This window comes from Vombatus ursinus, unplaced genomic scaffold (genome assembly GCF_900497805.2).
Source record: "Vombatus ursinus unplaced genomic scaffold, bare-nosed wombat genome assembly UNPS02009173.1, whole genome shotgun sequence".
Taxonomy (NCBI): Eukaryota; Metazoa; Chordata; class Mammalia; order Diprotodontia; family Vombatidae; genus Vombatus; species Vombatus ursinus.
This window is the reverse complement of record NW_020948951.1, coordinates 611,835-629,603: the sequence shown is the minus strand read 5'-3', so window position 1 is coordinate 629,603 and position 17,769 is coordinate 611,835. Positions and strand designations below refer to the sequence as shown.

Here is a 17,769-nt window from a genome sequence, read left to right as displayed (position 1 = left end):
AAATATATAAAGAATTGAGACACATTTATAAAAATATGAATCATTCCCCAATTGATAACTGGTCAAAGTATATGAACAGGTAGTTTTCAGAAGAAATCAAAGCTATCTATACTCATATGAAAAAATGCTCTCAATCACCATTGCTTAGACAAATACAAATTAAAACAACTCTGAGGTGCCACCTCACACATATCAGATTGGCTAATATAACAGAAAAGGAAAATGACAAACATTGGAGGGGATATGGAAAAATTGGGACACTAATGCATTGTTAGCAGAGTTGTGAACTGATCCAGCCTTTCTGGAGGACAATTGGGAACTATGCCCAAAGGGCTATAAAAACTATGTGTATACCTGTGATCCAGCAATATTAGGTCTGTATCCCAAAGAGATCAAAAAAAAAAAAAAGGAAAAGGATCCATATGTATAAAAATATTTATAGCAGCTCTTTTTGGGGTGGCAAAGAATTGGAAATTGAGGGGATGCCCATCTATTGGGGAATGGCTGAACAAGTTGTGGTATGTGACTGTAATGGAATACTATTGTGCTCTAAGAAATGATGAGTAGGATGATTTCAGAAAAACTTAAGAGTTACATGAACTAATGCTAAGTGAAGTGAGCAGAACCAGAACATTGCACATAATAACAGCAACATTGTGCAACGATCAACTGTGAATGCCTGAGTTATTCTTAGCAATACAATGATCCAAGACAATTCTGAAGGACTTTTGATAGAAAATACTATCTACCTCCAGAGAAAGAACCGATGGAGTCTGAATGAAGATTGAAGCATGCTTTTTTTAAACTTTATTTTTCTTGGGCTTTTTTTTTGGTCTGTGTGTTCATTTGCAACATGGCTAATATAGATACATGTTTTGCATTACTTTACATTTATAGTCTATGTCAAGTTTCTTGTCTTCTCAAAGAGGAGAGAGGAGAGAGAGAGGGAGAGAGGAAGAGAATCTGAAACTCATGATTTTAGGAAATGAATGTTAAAAATTGTTTTTAAATGTAATTGGAAAAAATTAAATTTAAAAAGTAAAAAATTTGTTTGGAGGGAAGATGCAGGGGGTAAGGGAGACTAGTGATGGTGATGCCAAAAAAAAAGAGTGTCATTGAAGTATTTTTATTTTTATTTGTATTATTTATAAATAATGCATTTTGATCTTTTATTTTTATCACTAAAATTTTCCCCAGTATCTCTCACCCACCTCATCCCAAACAGTCATCCCATATAACAAATTATATTCATATATATTGTTATTGGGTTTTTTTTGGTGAGGCAATTGTTGTTAAGTGACTTGCCTAGAGTACACACAGCTAGCGAGTGTTATGTGTCTGAGGCCGGATCTGAACTCAGGTCCTCCTGACTCCAGGGTGGTGCTCTATCCACTGTGCCACCTAGCTGCCCCAATAAAATACAAATAATATTTTTTAAGGAAAAGAAAAAGAGAAATCAGGAAACCTGATCAATACATTGAAAAAGTATGAAAATATGTGTAACTACCACACCCATGGACTTTCCACCTCTGCAAAGGGGTGTCTCCTCATACCTCTTCTTTGAAGCCAGGCTTGTTCTTTGCAGTTTTGCTGCTTTTGTTTGCTTTGTGATTGTTCTTTCCACTTATATTGTTGAGGTCAAAGGTTGTATTGTTCTCTTGACTCTGGATCCATCCATGTAAATCTTTGCATGTAAAGTTCATGGGTTTGTTTGCTTTTTAACGCAGTGGGGAGAAGAAAGGAAGTGGTGGGGCAGAGAAGCAGTCCAGCTTTGTAATCAATATGTTGAATTTCTTTTATACTTAAAAACAAAACAGACTGTACAAAGTAGAGATTATAGGTTTCATTTACAGGCTTCTTTTTCCTGTTCTTCGTATATGAAACCATTCATATTTGTTGATGTTTATTAAATTCAGAGTAGCAAAAAATAAAAATTTATGACAGAGAGAAAATAATAAAAAGCAGTGACTCCCATGAAGGAATGTCTGGCTACCTGGGACATTGGGGTTGGTGTCAGTGGTGGTGGTATTTTTGGAGGTGCAAGTACCCCCTGATTCATTCCATCTATCTTTTGGCAAACTAATATGCATAGCTCCAGTACGTGGGGAGAGAGAGGGTTTTAAGGATAGAGCCAAAAGCCTTGCTGTGCTTTTTCCTTGGCTGATTTGCCCCACCCTGGAATGCCTATTCTTTGGTGCTATTCCCAGGGCACAGTGACAGAGGAGAGAACATTACTCAGGAGATTAGAGGGGATGTGTTTGCCCCTATATATAGTCTGTTCTTTGAACAGAGAATCCAGGGTGGATGGTAATGTCTTTGGAAGACCTGGTATGGAAAACTCAACTCTGTCTAATCATACTGTCAGACATATGGGCAGTCCCTTTCTTAGATCTACCACTTTCTTTTAAAAATATATTAATTTTTAAAATACTTTTTATTTTGTTCTCTTCCACCTACTGTTCCCCCCCCACACAAAAAAATCTTCATAAGCAAATACACATAAATCCAGCAAAACAAATTCCCATGTAGGCCACGTCCAAAAATAGGCCACATCCAAAAATAAAATGCATTCTGCATTTTAAATCTGTCATTTCCCTGGCAAGAGGTAAGTAGCATGTTTCATATTCAGTTTTCTGGACTTGGGTCTACCACCTTCTCATCCCCTTCCCCCACTCTCAAACATACAAGCTGGTTCAAAGCAGGTAAGCTAGTCCCATCCCCACCAGCTCTTACTAGGTCTCCATTTCTGAGGGCCCTGCTGGCCAAGAGGCTGAGGTGGGAGTCTGCTTCCAACACTTCTTACTTCTGGAGGTCCTGCCCTAGGTTAGAGCTGGTGTACAAATAGAAGCTGGTCCCCATTTGGCCCCCTGCCCCCAATCCATTCTTCAGGCTCAAGATCACTCACATGGCTTCTTAAAACTTTACATCATCCCTTATCTAAAGTTAAACCTCCTTCACTGCAACCAGTTACATTGCAACTTTCAATTCTTGGATTTTCATCTGGGCTTCCATCTGAGATGAGGAGGGACCGAGAACTGAGTGTAACCATTCTGGCCCACAGCCTCACTCAGAAAGAGGCACAAGAAGCTGAACAGCTAAACCCAAGAAGGATCCCAACAGGTTGGGTCAGCTCGCGTCTACACTCCCTCTCCTTCCTGCCAAGAAAACAAAATAAGCAGCCTCAAACATCCCTTCTTCCCCTTCTCCAAGGCTGAAGGTAGATCTCTGTTTCTATCGTTACTCAGATGCGGAATCAAGTTTTCTTAGAAACTAATCTTACTTTATTAAGGTAATCTTGCATTTTGCCAGAGGCTGATAATTAGGCAGATCATGCAATGAGGAGGGCTGGGATGGGGAAGGCACGGAAGGTTGGTGAGTAGCTCAGGAGTCCAAGAGGATTAGAATGACAAAAGGTCTCAGGTGAGAAAAAACAACAGGTTGATGCCCAAAGTTTGTTTGGAAGAAGTTTCGAGAGCTAGATAGCTAAGTTTCCCCCACCCCCTACTTTTTGGTTAGGGATTTTATGTATTAAAACAATCACTACCCTTTTCAAAATTGAGGAGATTATGGAACAGGACTCCAGTTCCAAGGTTCAAATTCTAGAATTTTGATAACCTTTGAGGAGCCACCGCCAATGGACATCCAAGCAAAAGCAGCACCATCGCAGAGATAAGAAAGGCTTTGGCATTAGATTGTCAGTTATGGAACAACAGCCCCCTGCTGGCCAGGTGTGTGGCAACTGGGCAGTAACGAAGTGGGGTTGGGTAGCCTCCATCTGGGCAATATCCCAGGCCCCAGGGTTCTCCTGGAGGACTCCCGTGGACAAATGGAAGAAAGGTAGGGATTAAGTGGAAGAGGAAACACACATTAACTTAAAACTTTGTACTTAAGAAATTTAATTGATCACAATAAGACAATCAGGCTACAAAAACATTTTGTACATACAGTTGTTTAAAAAGTCTGACACCCACCCATTCCAAAGTGTTTCAGGTGTGTGTGCAAATGACATTTATCCAGGAAGCATCAGCCACAGTGGTGCAAATGTCATATTTAGATATAGGATGAGGAAAGACCCAGAAAAAAAATCACCCCAGACATAGAGGGTGCCCCATGAAGTTAAAAAAATAAATAAAGTGATTTAAAAAAAATGAGTGAGTGGTCTTACCCAAATATACAAAGAATACACAAAAAGACATATTGTGTGCAAAAAAAAAACCCCACACAAATAACCTACTGACTGTATGTTATTTTATTTACAGGCTTTAGAGCGTCTTTCACAGCTTCTGGTAACAGAGGGTTGTAGTGTTTTACATCTTTCTCTACTCTGGTCTTTATGTCCTGTTCACTCCCCCTTCCTTTACACTCTAAAAAGGATGGATGAGGGCAAGGGGAGAACAAACATTCACCAATCAGGAATGAGGGCAGTTTGCCTGGCTCTCTCCAGTGTTCAGTTGAACAACAAACATTTATTCAGGGCCCATGAAGTGCAAGGCAGCCAGTCCGATGGCTGACTGATGCTCTTCTTTCCAAAAGGAAAATAAAGAGCTGAACCCAGCATAAGGATCACCAGTCCTATGCAAACATTCTGGGCAAAGGACACTGATTTGAGATGTACTGAGACAGCGCATCTCCCTAAGTGAAGTAAAGCATTCAATGGCGCAGTCTAGAAGGATTCACAAGGAACATGAGGGGAGCAGACTTTTCAAATAGCCTATTAGATGTGAGCTAGAAAGATAATGGATGGCAATTCTAAACTGTATTTTAAACAATGAAGTCCTGGCTTAGGTTTCCTGATCAATTCTTCCATTTGGACAGACTCAGAAGAACACACACACACACACACACACACACAGAGACACACCCCTTCTCACTTGCTGAACAGTATACAAAACATAGCAAATTCACAAATACAATGAAATCTTTTTGTTTGCAATTTGCAATTGTTAGTCCTGGCCAAGCTCTCATTATTAGTCAAAATAATATTTACAAAAGAAAACAGTGCAAAACCATAATAAAAATATAAAATTTACAAATATACAACCCTGAACTGAAAAAGTGCAAGAAAAAAAAAAGGGATACAAAATTCACCCATGAAAAGGAAGAGGGGTGAGAAGCAGGGAGGTGTTGGGGTGGGGGGGACAAGAAAAAACTTCATATAATGGCAGACTATGAACTCTCAGGACCAAACTGCCCTAGTTGGAGTTCACTGGATAAGTGTCTAGTACATTGTGGTATATTATAGGATGAATGATGGCAGAAGTTACTGTAAATGAGTGGTTAAGTGACTGGGGTGAGGCTAGTTTTAGCTCAAGCTAACCCCACATTTGATTACTAGTTATCTCTGAGGCAACTTAATGGCTTAAAAGAAGAGCACAGATGTGCTTGGGAGGCCAAGTTTGGGATTAATTGGGAGGGTGGGTATCAGGACAGGTTGTCTACCAAGAACTCCAAGGTAGAAGTAAACACTTTCACTCCTGAGATAAAGTGAGTGGGGAAGGGATGGGGCGCAGCACCTGACCAGGAGTAGCACCTGCTTCCATCTGGAAGCCACTGTGCTTTTGTGCAGTCCCCAAGTCTTCACGTAACCGCATTCCTCATCTTGACTCCTTTATCCAAAAGACTGGTAGAAGAAGCATCCAAATCCCACCAAAGAAATATTGCAGCCTTACATCCAGAGAATCATCTCCATCTTGTTTCCTGTTTTTCTTCTCCTTCACACGTAAGGGAAATTACCAACAAAAACCATCATTCAAGAGACCCTATCAGAAGCCTGACTGCCTTGCCTCCAAGATGAATAAATATATAAAACACAACTCCAAGCAGACAGCCAGCTTAGCCCAGACACCACCAACAAAGCCCATTCCTCTGGGGCTGAGTGAAGGTGGTGGCTTTGTTTTGTCTTTTGTTTTCCTTTTTCTTCTTTCTTTAGGTGGGAGGATATCAGTTAGGTCCCTTGGGAAGTAGTAGCAGTGGCTGCCCTGGGAAGTGAGCAGTTGATAAAGGAACTGGGAAAGAAAAGGCATTTTCCTCCCGTAAATAAGCAGCAACTTTTGGTTAAGAGGCACTTCTTGTGGCAACCATTCATGCGATATCATCTTCCAGGCTCACCATCTGTCTCTGCAAATGCAAGAAGGAGAGTTTAGGAATGGCCATATTGTTTCTTCTATTCAGTTGTCAAAACACCCCCTCTGAAGCTTCCCAGACCAGAACAGGTGAGGAAGTTTGGCTCTGATACCAAGAGTGGGACAAGTGATCCATAATGAAGCAGCACAGTATGGGGGCAAAGGCACCAAAAACCCTGTACCGGTCACAACTCATTTTGTTACCTTGGACAAATCACTTGCTACGATTATCCCCATTTTAGAGCTGAGGAAACTGAGGCAGACAGGTTAAGGGACTTGTCCATGTTTGCATATGTTTACACACTGAGGTTAGAATTGAACTCAGATCTTCCTGACTCCAGACCCATTCTTCCATCTATTGTGTCACCTAGCTGCTGTCAAACTGAAGGAGTTGCATACGTAAAAAAATATATATATATATATATACATATATACATACATATATATATATATATATATATATATATATACACACAAACTGTTTCTGTTTCTGTAATAGCAAAAAAAGAAAAAGAAAAAAAGAAAGAAAAAGAACTAGGAGTTGTCCGTCAAGTGGGGAAAGGCTAAATAAATTACGGTATATAAATGTAATGGAATACTATTGTGCCATACTAAATGATAATGGAATAATTTCAGAAAAACCTGTTAAGACTAGTATGAACTGATGCAGAGGAAAGGAAGCATGTACTAAGACAGCACATCTCCAGAACAATTTATACAATGACAATAACACTGTAAAAATAAAAAACTTTGAATGACCTAAGAACCGATCAATTTAATGACTAACCATGATTGCAAAAGGACTAACAATGAAGCATGCCACCTAGCTCCAGACAGAGAGGCGAGGATGGACTCAGGGTGCAGAATTAGACAAATATTTTTGGACATGGCCAATGTGGAAATTTGTTTTGCCTGATTGTTCATATTTGTTACAAAGGTTTTGTTTTTCATCTTTTTTTTTTTAAATGGGAGTGGAGAGGAGGGGAGAAAAACCAATTTTTGTTCATTAAAAAATATAAGTGCGATAAAAAATTGTAAAGAGTTAGTCAAAACGATCTCTCTAGTCCCCTCCAGCTCTTAAAGTCTTTGAATTACACCACAGATGCCCCCATGGGGAAGTCATTTATCACAGGACTGGGCACACAATGTGCACTCAATGAATATTTGTCAGACACGTGGCTAAAGGAAGAAACACGCCAATTACCGAGGGGTATGTGTAGCCATCTTGACTCCTACAGATGTGAACTTCATCTTCTGTTGTCTTTTGATAGACGGGATTATCAAAGTTTATACTATTGATGTTCCTGAGACGCCAGTTCTTCCATAGCCAGTATGCTCCAAAGCAAAGCAAAGTGATCACAACTGGAGAAAGGGAAAGAGAAGTAAAATGGAATATAAGCCGCTCGAGGGCAGGAACTATTTTTCATTTTGTCGTTGTCTCCCCAGAGCCTAGCATAATCCCCAGTACTTAGTAAATACTGTAGGATCAAATACTGTAGGAATTATCTCTTAAAAGTCACTAAATTGTGCATACCCTTTGACATAGGGATACTCCTGCTAGGCATATACCCCCAAAGAGGTCAGAGGAAAAGATCCCATATATGAAAAAAATACTAGAGTAGTGGATTTTTTTAGTCATATCAAAGAACTAGAAGGAAAATGAGTATATACCAATTGGAGAATGGCTGAACATATTGTAGAGAAATATGAATGGAAAATTACCATAAGAAATTATGAATATGAATAAATCTGAGAAATTTGGTAAGATATATATGAACTGATACATAGCAAAGATGCCTAGCAGAACCAGGAGATCAGTTTACATGATGATACAGATGATACAAAAAAGATACTCTGAAAGACTTGAGAACTGTGATAAAGACTGACCAATCAAGGTTTCAGAGGACTGATGGTGAAACAAGTGTCCTGCTTCTTGTAAAGACTTGGTGGACTACAGGTAAAGATTGAGACATACATTTTGAGACACAGCCAATGTACTGATCTGTTTTGTTTGGATGTCCTAACTAGTCACAAGAAAGGGTTCTACGGTGGGGGATGGAGTCAAAGTCCCAGAGATGAAGTGATGGCAAATAAACTCTGCTCAAAAATCCTCATTGGCTCCCTACTGCCTCCCAAGTAAAGTTTTAACTCCTCAGAGCTCTCTACAGCTTGGCACCACCCTCATCTCATATTACTCCACTTTACGCTCCATCCAAACTAGGCTATTTGGTGTCCCCCTAATATTCCATGCACTTTCCTACCTCCATGCCTTTGCTTAAGTAAATTCCTCCCAATTTCTCTTCACCTGTTGAATACTATGTCTGTTCATTGAAGTCCAATTCAAATGCTATTTCCTCCCCAAAAGCTAACTTATTGTAGACTAAATAAAAATTTGTTCATATATTAATGAAATGCAGACTTTGCTTCATGGAGTTGGAAGAAAGGTTTAAAAAAAATGTTCTGAGAAGAGGGCATCTATCCCAGCAGGATATCTGCATCTTACCTATTGGTAAAACAATGACGAGAGCTGTGGATCCACCTTGATGCTCCTGACCATCTTTCATACCCAATGGATTATGAACTGCTGAGGAAGAAACACACAAAAGTAAGTAAAAGGAGGAAGATGAAAAAACAAAAAAACAAAAAAATGCATAATTAGTTTATGAAGGTTAGGACTTGGAAGAGCGAACTATACTACCATGTTTCTTTTAGAAATTCAAATGACCTCACTCCCATCTACTGAGAAAAAGTAGACTTTTAAGTCCTCAAACTAACTCCATCAAGCTTAATTACCTTGTTGGGTGAAAGTGGTCAATCTATAGGGACAGCATGGCATAGCAGAGGGAGTGCTGGGGCTAAGGATCAGGAAGACCCAAGTTAAAATCGCACCTTTCATATGAGCTGTGTAAAGTTGGGCAAGTTCACACAATTACTATCAATCAATAAAACTGTGTGCCAGGCACTGCGCTAAGTGCTGTGTCCCGTGCAACTCTCTAGGATTTATCTACTGTCCATAAGATCTTTTAACACCATAGAGGAAAGTGGGCCATTTGGGATGTTTGGACTAGATGACCTCTAAGTTTCCCTTTCTCTCTCAGGTTCTGTGATGCTCCTGTATCTTTGCGGAAGACTATAAAAAGGAATTCCATGCAAGGAGATCTCATTCATTTTTAATTGTCAGGGTGATTAGCTCAATGTAAAGTCTTTCAAGTCATAAAGGCATTCATGATCCTACTGGACAACCTGAAATATACCTTTTTGGGACATTGTAACCATTTCTGCAGTTGTGAGGCGAGGAGTGCCATGTTTGGGCGTCTGCTTCTGAGTTGTTACAGTTGTTACTAATCGAGTAAGAGTGGTTGTTTTAGAAGGAGGCTCCTTTGTTGCACTGGTCATGGTAGAAGTAACAGGTACAACAATCGCTTCTGTAAGAACAGAAATGTCCTAAGGATCAACAAGATTCTAGTAAATTCCATTAACACAAGACCAACACAGAGCTTCCTTGAAATTCGATGCAGATCCTGGGTTCATTAAACGCCAAGGACTGTGATCTACTGCATAAATATTGTAATTGGAACTTAGGCAGAAGGGGGAGACCTGAAGCAGAATATCAAAGGCATAATGGAACCTCAGAGCTTTTTCTAAGACAAGAGGAAGCCATCCCCCCAAATAGGTTGTTCACCCAGTAAAAATGCACCCTGGGTAGGCTTAACAGTCCCCTTGAAAGGCTGGTGGCCAAGGATTCCCGAAGCCTCTTACCTTTGGTACACCTTCGCATATCTGTAGCCAGGTACATGCCATCAGGACAGGCACAGGTGTATTTGGGGGAGTGAGAGCTGATTTGTGGAGCTGGAAGGCACAGATACTGGCAGCCACCATTGGGGAGAGAAGTCTTTTCACACCAATTCACCCCTGAAAGGCCAGGAAACACAGAGGTGAACATATACCAATTCACAAACATTCACATTGAGCACTCTCTCTACACACCCTTACACACAGCATTGTGTAAGGCACAGGGAGCACAAAGACAAAAACCAAAGCAGTCTCTTGCCATCATGCAGCTCACATTCTTCTTAGAAGAGACACATCTAGCACCATGAATAAGTGAAAATGGAAGAACAATTCACTTCCAAAGGAGAACAGCAAGATAAGTCAAGAAACAGAGAAACACAAAGGAAAAGTTTCAAGAAGCCATGAAAGCCTATAAAAGTCAATCTAATACCTGTAGGCTGGGTGAGGTTGTGATAGAGAACAATGTCCTCTGGAGACAACAGATCTTCTGCCACCAAAATGATATCGGAGCCCGTGAGGCGATTTGCACTGAAAATGGCTTCATTCATAATATCTGTCCAGAAGACCTTATCCTAAGGAATCATTTAAGAACAACAGATCCTTTTAACCAATAGGTTTTCTCCAGCCCCCATGAAGTCTCTATAAAGCCCAAATCTCCCAGCCCAACGGGCAGGCACAGATATGCAAATGTATATGCATGCCTACACAGCAGGCTGTCAGAAAAGGTCAGGCCCTTCACCTCCACAGAATGGCTTCCTTTTGTTAAGGGCATGAATAGTAGAACCCATGAACCACTAAGACTAACAGGAGGCGCAGTTGGTGGCGCAGTGGATAGAGCACCAGCCCTGCAGTCAGGAGGACCTGAGTTCAAATCCAGCCTCAGACACTTGACACTTATTAATTGTGTGACCTTGGGCAAGTCACTTAACCCCAATTGCCTCATTACTCTCCCTACCCATCCCTCCCAAAAAAAAGGACAGGAGAAATCCTAAGGACTGGCCCTCCCTTCCCTCTGATCTCTCACAAATAAAAATTATATCTGAACAAGATCATAGAATCAAAGGATCATAAACCTAAGAGGATCATAGATGGAGGCCATCTAATTTAACCTCTCTTATTTTAGGGATGAGGAAACTGAGGCCCAGGAAGATTATGTGACTTGCCCTAAGTCTTACCAGTGGTAATAATAATGCTACCAACTAATATTTTCTATAGCACTTTAGTACATATGATCTCAGCTGATGCCCACAACAACCTTGTGATAAAGATGCTATTATTATCTGGATTTTATAGCTAGGGAAAACCAAGGCTGAGAGAGGTTAAGTGACTTGGCCAGGGTCACAGAGTCAATAACTATCTGAAGAAGAATTCAAACTCAGATCATCCTGATTCCAAGTCTAGTGCTTTATTCAGATCAGATCAATGATGGTAGAATTCAAATCCTGGTCCTATGGCCCCAGAGTTAATGTTCTTTCCACCATGCAGTTCATTTTCCTCTAAGACAAGGGGCTAACCCAGAAAAAGTAGGAAGAGGTGATACAGTTTGCAAATAATTTAGATGGAAAAAATAATTACGGGGATGGAGAGAAAGGAGGAAGGAAGGAAATTTATTTAAAATTCCAGTGTGAAACATCACTTGCCAAATCCCTGTAATAAAGCTTATTCCTTTTCATAATTAAGCATCCAGAGCAAACCTTGTTTCCTGAAAAGAGATTTGCTTATAAGCAAAATGAGCCCCTCCCCTTTGCATTTTCTACCTAAATTACCTCAAAGCCTCACCTCGAAGATTGCCAAGGAGAATGGGTGTGCAAGTTTGTTTTTATCCTCTAAAACAGTCCTCCTATTTCCACCATTGAAGTCCACACTGGAAATGGAGTGGAGTTTGGAGTCAACCCAGTAGACACGACCATTGGAAAGATCTACAAACAAGACAGAGATAAGGTGAGGGCAGCGGTAGACACTGGAGCTCCTGGCCTTTCAAACATTAAAACTGCTTGACAATTAGCTGCCTTGAAGAAGCTCCTGCTTTCCCTCTCTCTCATCACCAGCTTCAGAATACCAAAGAAATGCAGGATTTCATCAGTGTGGGTATTATGTTCCCTGCCACCAATTCAGATCATTATAGCCTCTCCTTGTCTTAGCAGATCATTTTCACGAGTGGTCCAAAATATACAATTCCTTGGTGGTCAGCCTTCTAGGAAGCAGAAGTCTGCACTGAAGGAGGCTGGAGAATAGCCCATCTTGCTGGGCCCGAGCCTGACTGGACAGTTTATGTTCTGTGGGCATAGCCTTCAAGAATCCAGGGTCACTTCTATGACACAATCAGGAATCACGAGAAGACATTAATGAAGGTCATGAGGTTACCACTATGTTAAAGATACCCAGATGGACAGCTGTGGGAGTAGCTGCTAAGGGGTGAGACATATTATAGAAAATATAGTTGTCATATGCCTCTGCATTTCATTCATTTTTAGAAAAAAATGCAAAATCTAAATTTTTGTGAAATTTTCCTGCAATTTGTATATTGTGTTATAAAGTTGGAAGGGAATTTTGGTTTTTTGTTTTGTTTTTGTTTGTTTGTTTGTTTGTTTGTTTTTTAAGGTTCCACTATCTTCCTCTTAGCAGCAGAGGAGTGGAGAACTAGGAATATGCAATGGTACGCTCACTGTTAGATGTGGTCATTGAATTGCTTGATTTAGCTTAAATGTCTTTCTTTGTTACAAGGCCAAGCTGAATGCAGGGGTGGTGGGGAGGCATTAAGTGGAAAAGAGTGTTGATTTTAAAAAGATAACATCAGTTTCCTTAACCATAATAGGGGGTAATAAATAAGAAGACCCCTCCTCCACTTCCTTGCAGAGGACCAAGACCATGGGTAAGGAAAGTGGCATATAATGTCAGACTTTTTCAAAGTTCTGGTTAGGTTGGTTTTTTTTTTTAACCTTTTTCTTTTATTCTTTGCAATCAGGAATGGCTTCCTGGGAGGGGGAAGGAGGAAGGGCACAATGGGAAATGAAAGTGATGTAAAAACAAAATATATCCCAAAGGGCATTTCATTTTTTAAAATGAAGTAATAGCACTGACCTCACAGGTCATCATAAGGATTAAATGAGGAAATGTATGTTGCTCACTTTGCAAATCTTAAAGCACTACATAAATGTTGGCTATTATTATAGCATTTTTAGCTCTACAAAATTATTACATAAAGTTAAAAAAAAAAGGAAACAATAAAACCTAAGGAAATAATAATCAAATCTGGGGGCTTAAAGTGGAGTGATACTGAAGCACTTTGCATTTTATCATTATCCTTCTGTTTATTCCCAAACAACACCTATCTCACTAAGAAATTCTTTGCTACTGAGCCAGAGGTAGTTACTTTGTGGTATCGTATTGGCAGAAGTGGATTGCTTTTTCTGACCAATCCACGTTTCTTCCCTCAGCACAACATACCAAGAGTGATTCCATTGGGCCACAGTATATCTTCCGTCACCAGGGGGAAGGTGTCAACTCCATTCAGACCACCTTTCCCAATCTTAGCAGGGGTTCCCCAGTCTGTCCAATACATGAAGCTGAAGGAGAAGAGGGAAAAAAGAGTAGACATGAAAATTGACAGAGAATCAGGCATTTCAGAATTAAAAGAGAGCTAGGGGGCCATCTAGTCCAACCTATGTCTGAATAAGAATCCCTTCCACTACACATCCAGCAAACTTTGCTGGAGGGCCCCTAATGAGGGGAAACTGACCACCTCTGGCAGTAGCCCATTCCATTTCAGAAGAGCATTAAATCATATGTCATAGTAGCATTATAAATTTCAGAGCTGGAACAGAAGTTAACATTCAGAGAGGAATTTAACTCTCAACCAGTACATAAATCCCTCTATGGAAATTAAGAAGCTTTTCTTCACAATAAGCCTGAATCTGTCTTTTTGCAATAAACAGACACCACAATCCTCCCATATTGGCCTTCTGGAGGCAAACAGAACAAGCCTCATCTCTCTTTATGCATTAATCCTTCAAGTGCTTGAAGACAGCTATCATGTCCACCAAGTCTTATCTTCTTAGGGTAAATATCCCTACTTCCTTCAACAGATTCTCCTGCAGCAAGAGCCAGCATGAGGGCCTCATTCAGTAGAGAGATGGCATGACATCTACCTTTAATGGCCGATCTACAACTCATTAATGACTCTGAAAACTGCAAAGTGGGAGGCAGGAGGTGGGATATTGTTAATATTTACTGTTCTTGTACCCTTCAGTTATGCCTGCTGCTCTGCTCTATACAGAGCAACATGCAGGACTCGCCTTTCAAGCAAGGTACTATCCTGCCTTTGCCCGAACATTTCCAGGACCAAAACTTCCCACCTCCCAACGTAGCCCATTCCCGTTTGAAAATTCTTCCTTTAAATAAACTGAAATCTGCCTCCCTGCAACTAATTCCTTGACTTTCAATTGCTTGACCTAAAGAGCCACACAGAACAGGAAGGGTATACCCTCTTTCCACAACAGCCCTTAAAGTATTTAATGAGCACAATCATGCTCCCCTAAGTCTTTTCTTCCCCAAGCTATTCATCCCCAGTCCCTTCAACTCTCCCATCTGGATACCCTGGAGGCATCCCTCTAGTCTCCCTCTTTTAGATATGCCCTAACTAGGTCAATATTGTTCAAAGGTGGTACTAGGAATGAATTCGATTCTCCAAATGTGGTTGGATCCAGTACTGAGTACAGTTAAGACTATTATTAGCTATGACTGGCCACCTCCACACCCTGCTACCTCCACTTCAGCCATCATCCCCACACCTCCTTCCCAGAGGAACCTTAAACTCTGACCCTGGAACCACCCTGGGCTCTGACACTCGAGTTTTCATTCCATTTTGTCCAGAAATGGGACTCTATACCACTTGCTAGCCTTCTCCATGACACACTGCCATGCCCTGTTCCCCTCCCTAACTCCTCTTTATGTGATATCTTCCCTCAGAAAATGAAAGCTTCTTGAGAACAAGAACTGTCTTGCTTGCTTGTATTTATCCCATATTTAGCATAGTATCCTTGTTCATGGTAAGGGCCTGATAAATGTGTTATCTTTCTATGACCAGGACACCACACTTGTTTTAGTACATCCTAACATCCCTCCAGTTTGGGAGGATTTTTTTTTAGAGTGGGGCTTTAAACAGTGACATCAAATTTGCTTCACACTGAGCTGGAGGCCAACTAAAAACCCCAGGTATCTTTCATAGGAACAGCCATCAAGCCAGGTTGCCCTCATCCTATATTTGTGTAAATGATTTTTCAAACTTCAAGGAAAGACTATATAACTCACAGCGACTGGATGGCTCATTTACATAACACAGCAGAAGCCAAGGCAGCCTGGGCAGGGATCCTGGCTCTGCTCCTGATTGTCTCTGTGGCTCTGAGCCAAGCACTAAATCTCTCTGGGCTTCACCTTACTTATCTGTAAAAACAAAGTAGACTGGATACTCTTTAAGGCTCCTTCTGCTTTTAAATCCTATGCTTCTAAAAAGGAACCTCCTGAAGAGTCAGACTACTTCTTGTGTGCTGCTTGGGTTCCCATGGTGTCACGTCCCTAGGAAGACATCGGTCCTTCTCATATGATACAACCCCTACAACTCACTTGGTAAAAGGCTAGCTTTTGCTCTCCAAGGGCAATGTTTTGCCTTCAGTAAAATTGCAATAACTATGAATTTCCTTCACCCTAATACCCCCACGGTGCATCATGTCCCATCTAGAAATACATACCCATGAACTGGATCTACCACAATGGCCCGAGGTTTAGCACCTTCCTGCTTGAAAAGTGTCCTCCTCTTGGAGCCCTTAGTATTGGCCACAGAAATGGTACCAAGGACAGAGTCTGTCCAGTAGAGATTCCCATGGATCCAGTCAACTGCGATGCCATCAGGAGCCTGGATATCCCCACTGATCACAGTGTCATGAGTGGAAAAACTGTGGGCACTGTCAATTTCAGAACTAGAACAAAACAAAGGGATCAAAGGAATCAGGCAAATATACTAATTCCTTCTTTACCTCAGGCCTTTGGGCTTAGCTAGTGAGGAAATCTGGGAGGTCAGGGGAAAGTTACCAAACCTATGGAACTACCGAAATGTAATTTTAAGAAAACCCAAATAAAATTCAATTCTCTTTTACCTATAGATCTTCTTCTGTGACAAGTCAGACCAGTAGATCTTATTACTGGCAACCTCCATGTCCAAGGCTACTACATTCTTCAGGTTTGGAATGAGGCTGGTGTATTCACTTCGGTCCAAAGTCATCTTCCTCACTTCGTGGCGATTGGTGAAAAACAGGTAGGCAATGGTGCCTAGGCCATAAAGGGGAGCAGTTCAGCTTGAGAAGATGATCCCTTGGACTTCCCACAAACTCTGACTCAAAAATCCCATAGGAAAATAAAGATACTTTCTGTCTCTGTCTAATATCTGTGGGCAACAACTATTTCTGAGAATGAGTAAAACCCATTAGAGGAAAACTGACAACAAAACTCTGCAGATCTCAGTATTTTGCTCCCTTTTAGGAGCAGGAAAAACAGAGAATGGATAGAAATTTAAGGCAATGGTTCTCAACTTCAATCACACCTAGCAATCTTATACAGAACAGGAAGGAGACCCCCTCATTTTATAGATGGCTTTACCCAAGGCCACACAGTGAGTTACACAGCAGGGCCAGGATTTGAACCCAGGTCTTCTGAGTTCCAATACAGTGCCCTTACCCCATACACCACTCATTCTCTCAGTCAGTCTCTCCAATTTCAGGATTTCCACACAGTAGGAAGCCATGAAGAATATTCCATTATTTTCTTGGTTCAGTTCCCCGAGTGAAAAGATACCCCTGACAAGCGACCAATAAGTGACTAGAGACATTTTCTGGTTCTTATATGTAGCAGCAACTTTAGTAAATAACTTGCTACATAATCTTATGAGAGGATATTGTGTAACAAGAACTGTTGGGCGGGAAATCTGAAGACATGGAATCTCTTGGCTACTCTAACAATTACTATCTATATAAACTTGCACAGTGCACTTAAACCCTAAGAGTTCTGATATCCTTATCTGTAAGATAAGAATAATAACCTCTTCTTCCTTGCTTACTTTCCCTCTCTGCCCCAGTGGTTACCAGAGGACCAGGTAAGATAATGGACAGCAGAAGGTGCTTTGCAAACCGCAAAAAAAAAAATCCAAACATAAGAAGTCACTATTAAATGTTGAAACCTGCCTTATCTAAGGCAAGCTCCTGAGAACATGTCCAATCAGGTGCTCCTCTAATTACTCAATAGCTCTGAAGAGCTAGCATTCCTCCCAGCCTCAGGTTATTTTGATCTGTTGTTTCATTTGGGATTTCTATGACAAAGTTTAGGTGACGAAATTCTCTAAAGATTTTTTGTTTAACCAGTACCATCACCAACATTTCTCACTTGTTCCTCTGTCGTATTATTTCCCTCCCCCTTTCCCTCCACTGAAAAGATCAAGAGGTCTGGGCTCACCAATGGCCTTGCACGTCTTAGTGATCGGGTCAGTTTGGTAGCCTTCATTACACTCGCACTTATAACTTCCTGGAAGATTTACGCAGAATTGGCTGCAGGTGTCTGGGTTCTGGCATTCATCGATATCTGAGAATAAGCATAATAATAACAATGATGACAATAATAATAATGGTAGCAATAACAATAATGGCTGGTATTTATATAGTGCTTTACAGTTTTAAAAGGACATTACAAGTATTATCTCATTCAATATTTATAACAACCCTGATTGGGAGTTATGGGGGGATAATTCCAGTGCTAGTGAAATTTTCAATTCAAACTTCTCAGGTTGGGATCATATCCTTGAAATAAAAGT

General features: G+C 40.7%; 1 protein-coding gene across 2 annotated transcripts in view; it reads right to left on the bottom strand.

Annotated features, from left to right (window-relative positions):
- Positions 1-3,872: 3,872 nt before the first annotated feature.
- Positions 3,873-17,769, bottom strand: part of LDLR (low density lipoprotein receptor) — a 36,099-nt gene continuing 22,202 nt past the window's right edge. Inside the window, exons 8-18 of one of the 2 annotated variants that reach the window (XM_027850876.1) lie at positions 17,415-17,540; positions 16,067-16,238; positions 15,662-15,889; positions 13,362-13,480; positions 11,694-11,833; positions 10,345-10,486; positions 9,882-10,034; positions 9,377-9,547; positions 8,626-8,703; positions 7,327-7,484; positions 3,873-6,117 (exon numbers count right to left, since the gene is read on the bottom strand). In XM_027850876.1, the coding sequence (XP_027706677.1) occupies positions 6,082-6,117; positions 7,327-7,484; positions 8,626-8,703; positions 9,377-9,547; positions 9,882-10,034; positions 10,345-10,486; positions 11,694-11,833; positions 13,362-13,480; positions 15,662-15,889; positions 16,067-16,238; positions 17,415-17,540 (1,523 nt within the window). In that variant the 3' untranslated portion in view covers positions 3,873-6,081. Of the gene's footprint in view, positions 6,118-7,326; positions 7,485-8,625; positions 8,707-9,376; positions 9,548-9,881; positions 10,035-10,344; positions 10,487-11,693; positions 11,834-13,361; positions 13,481-15,661; positions 15,890-16,066; positions 16,239-17,414; positions 17,541-17,769 lie in introns of both variants that reach the window. The other variant, XM_027850875.1, reaches the window with a different exon arrangement.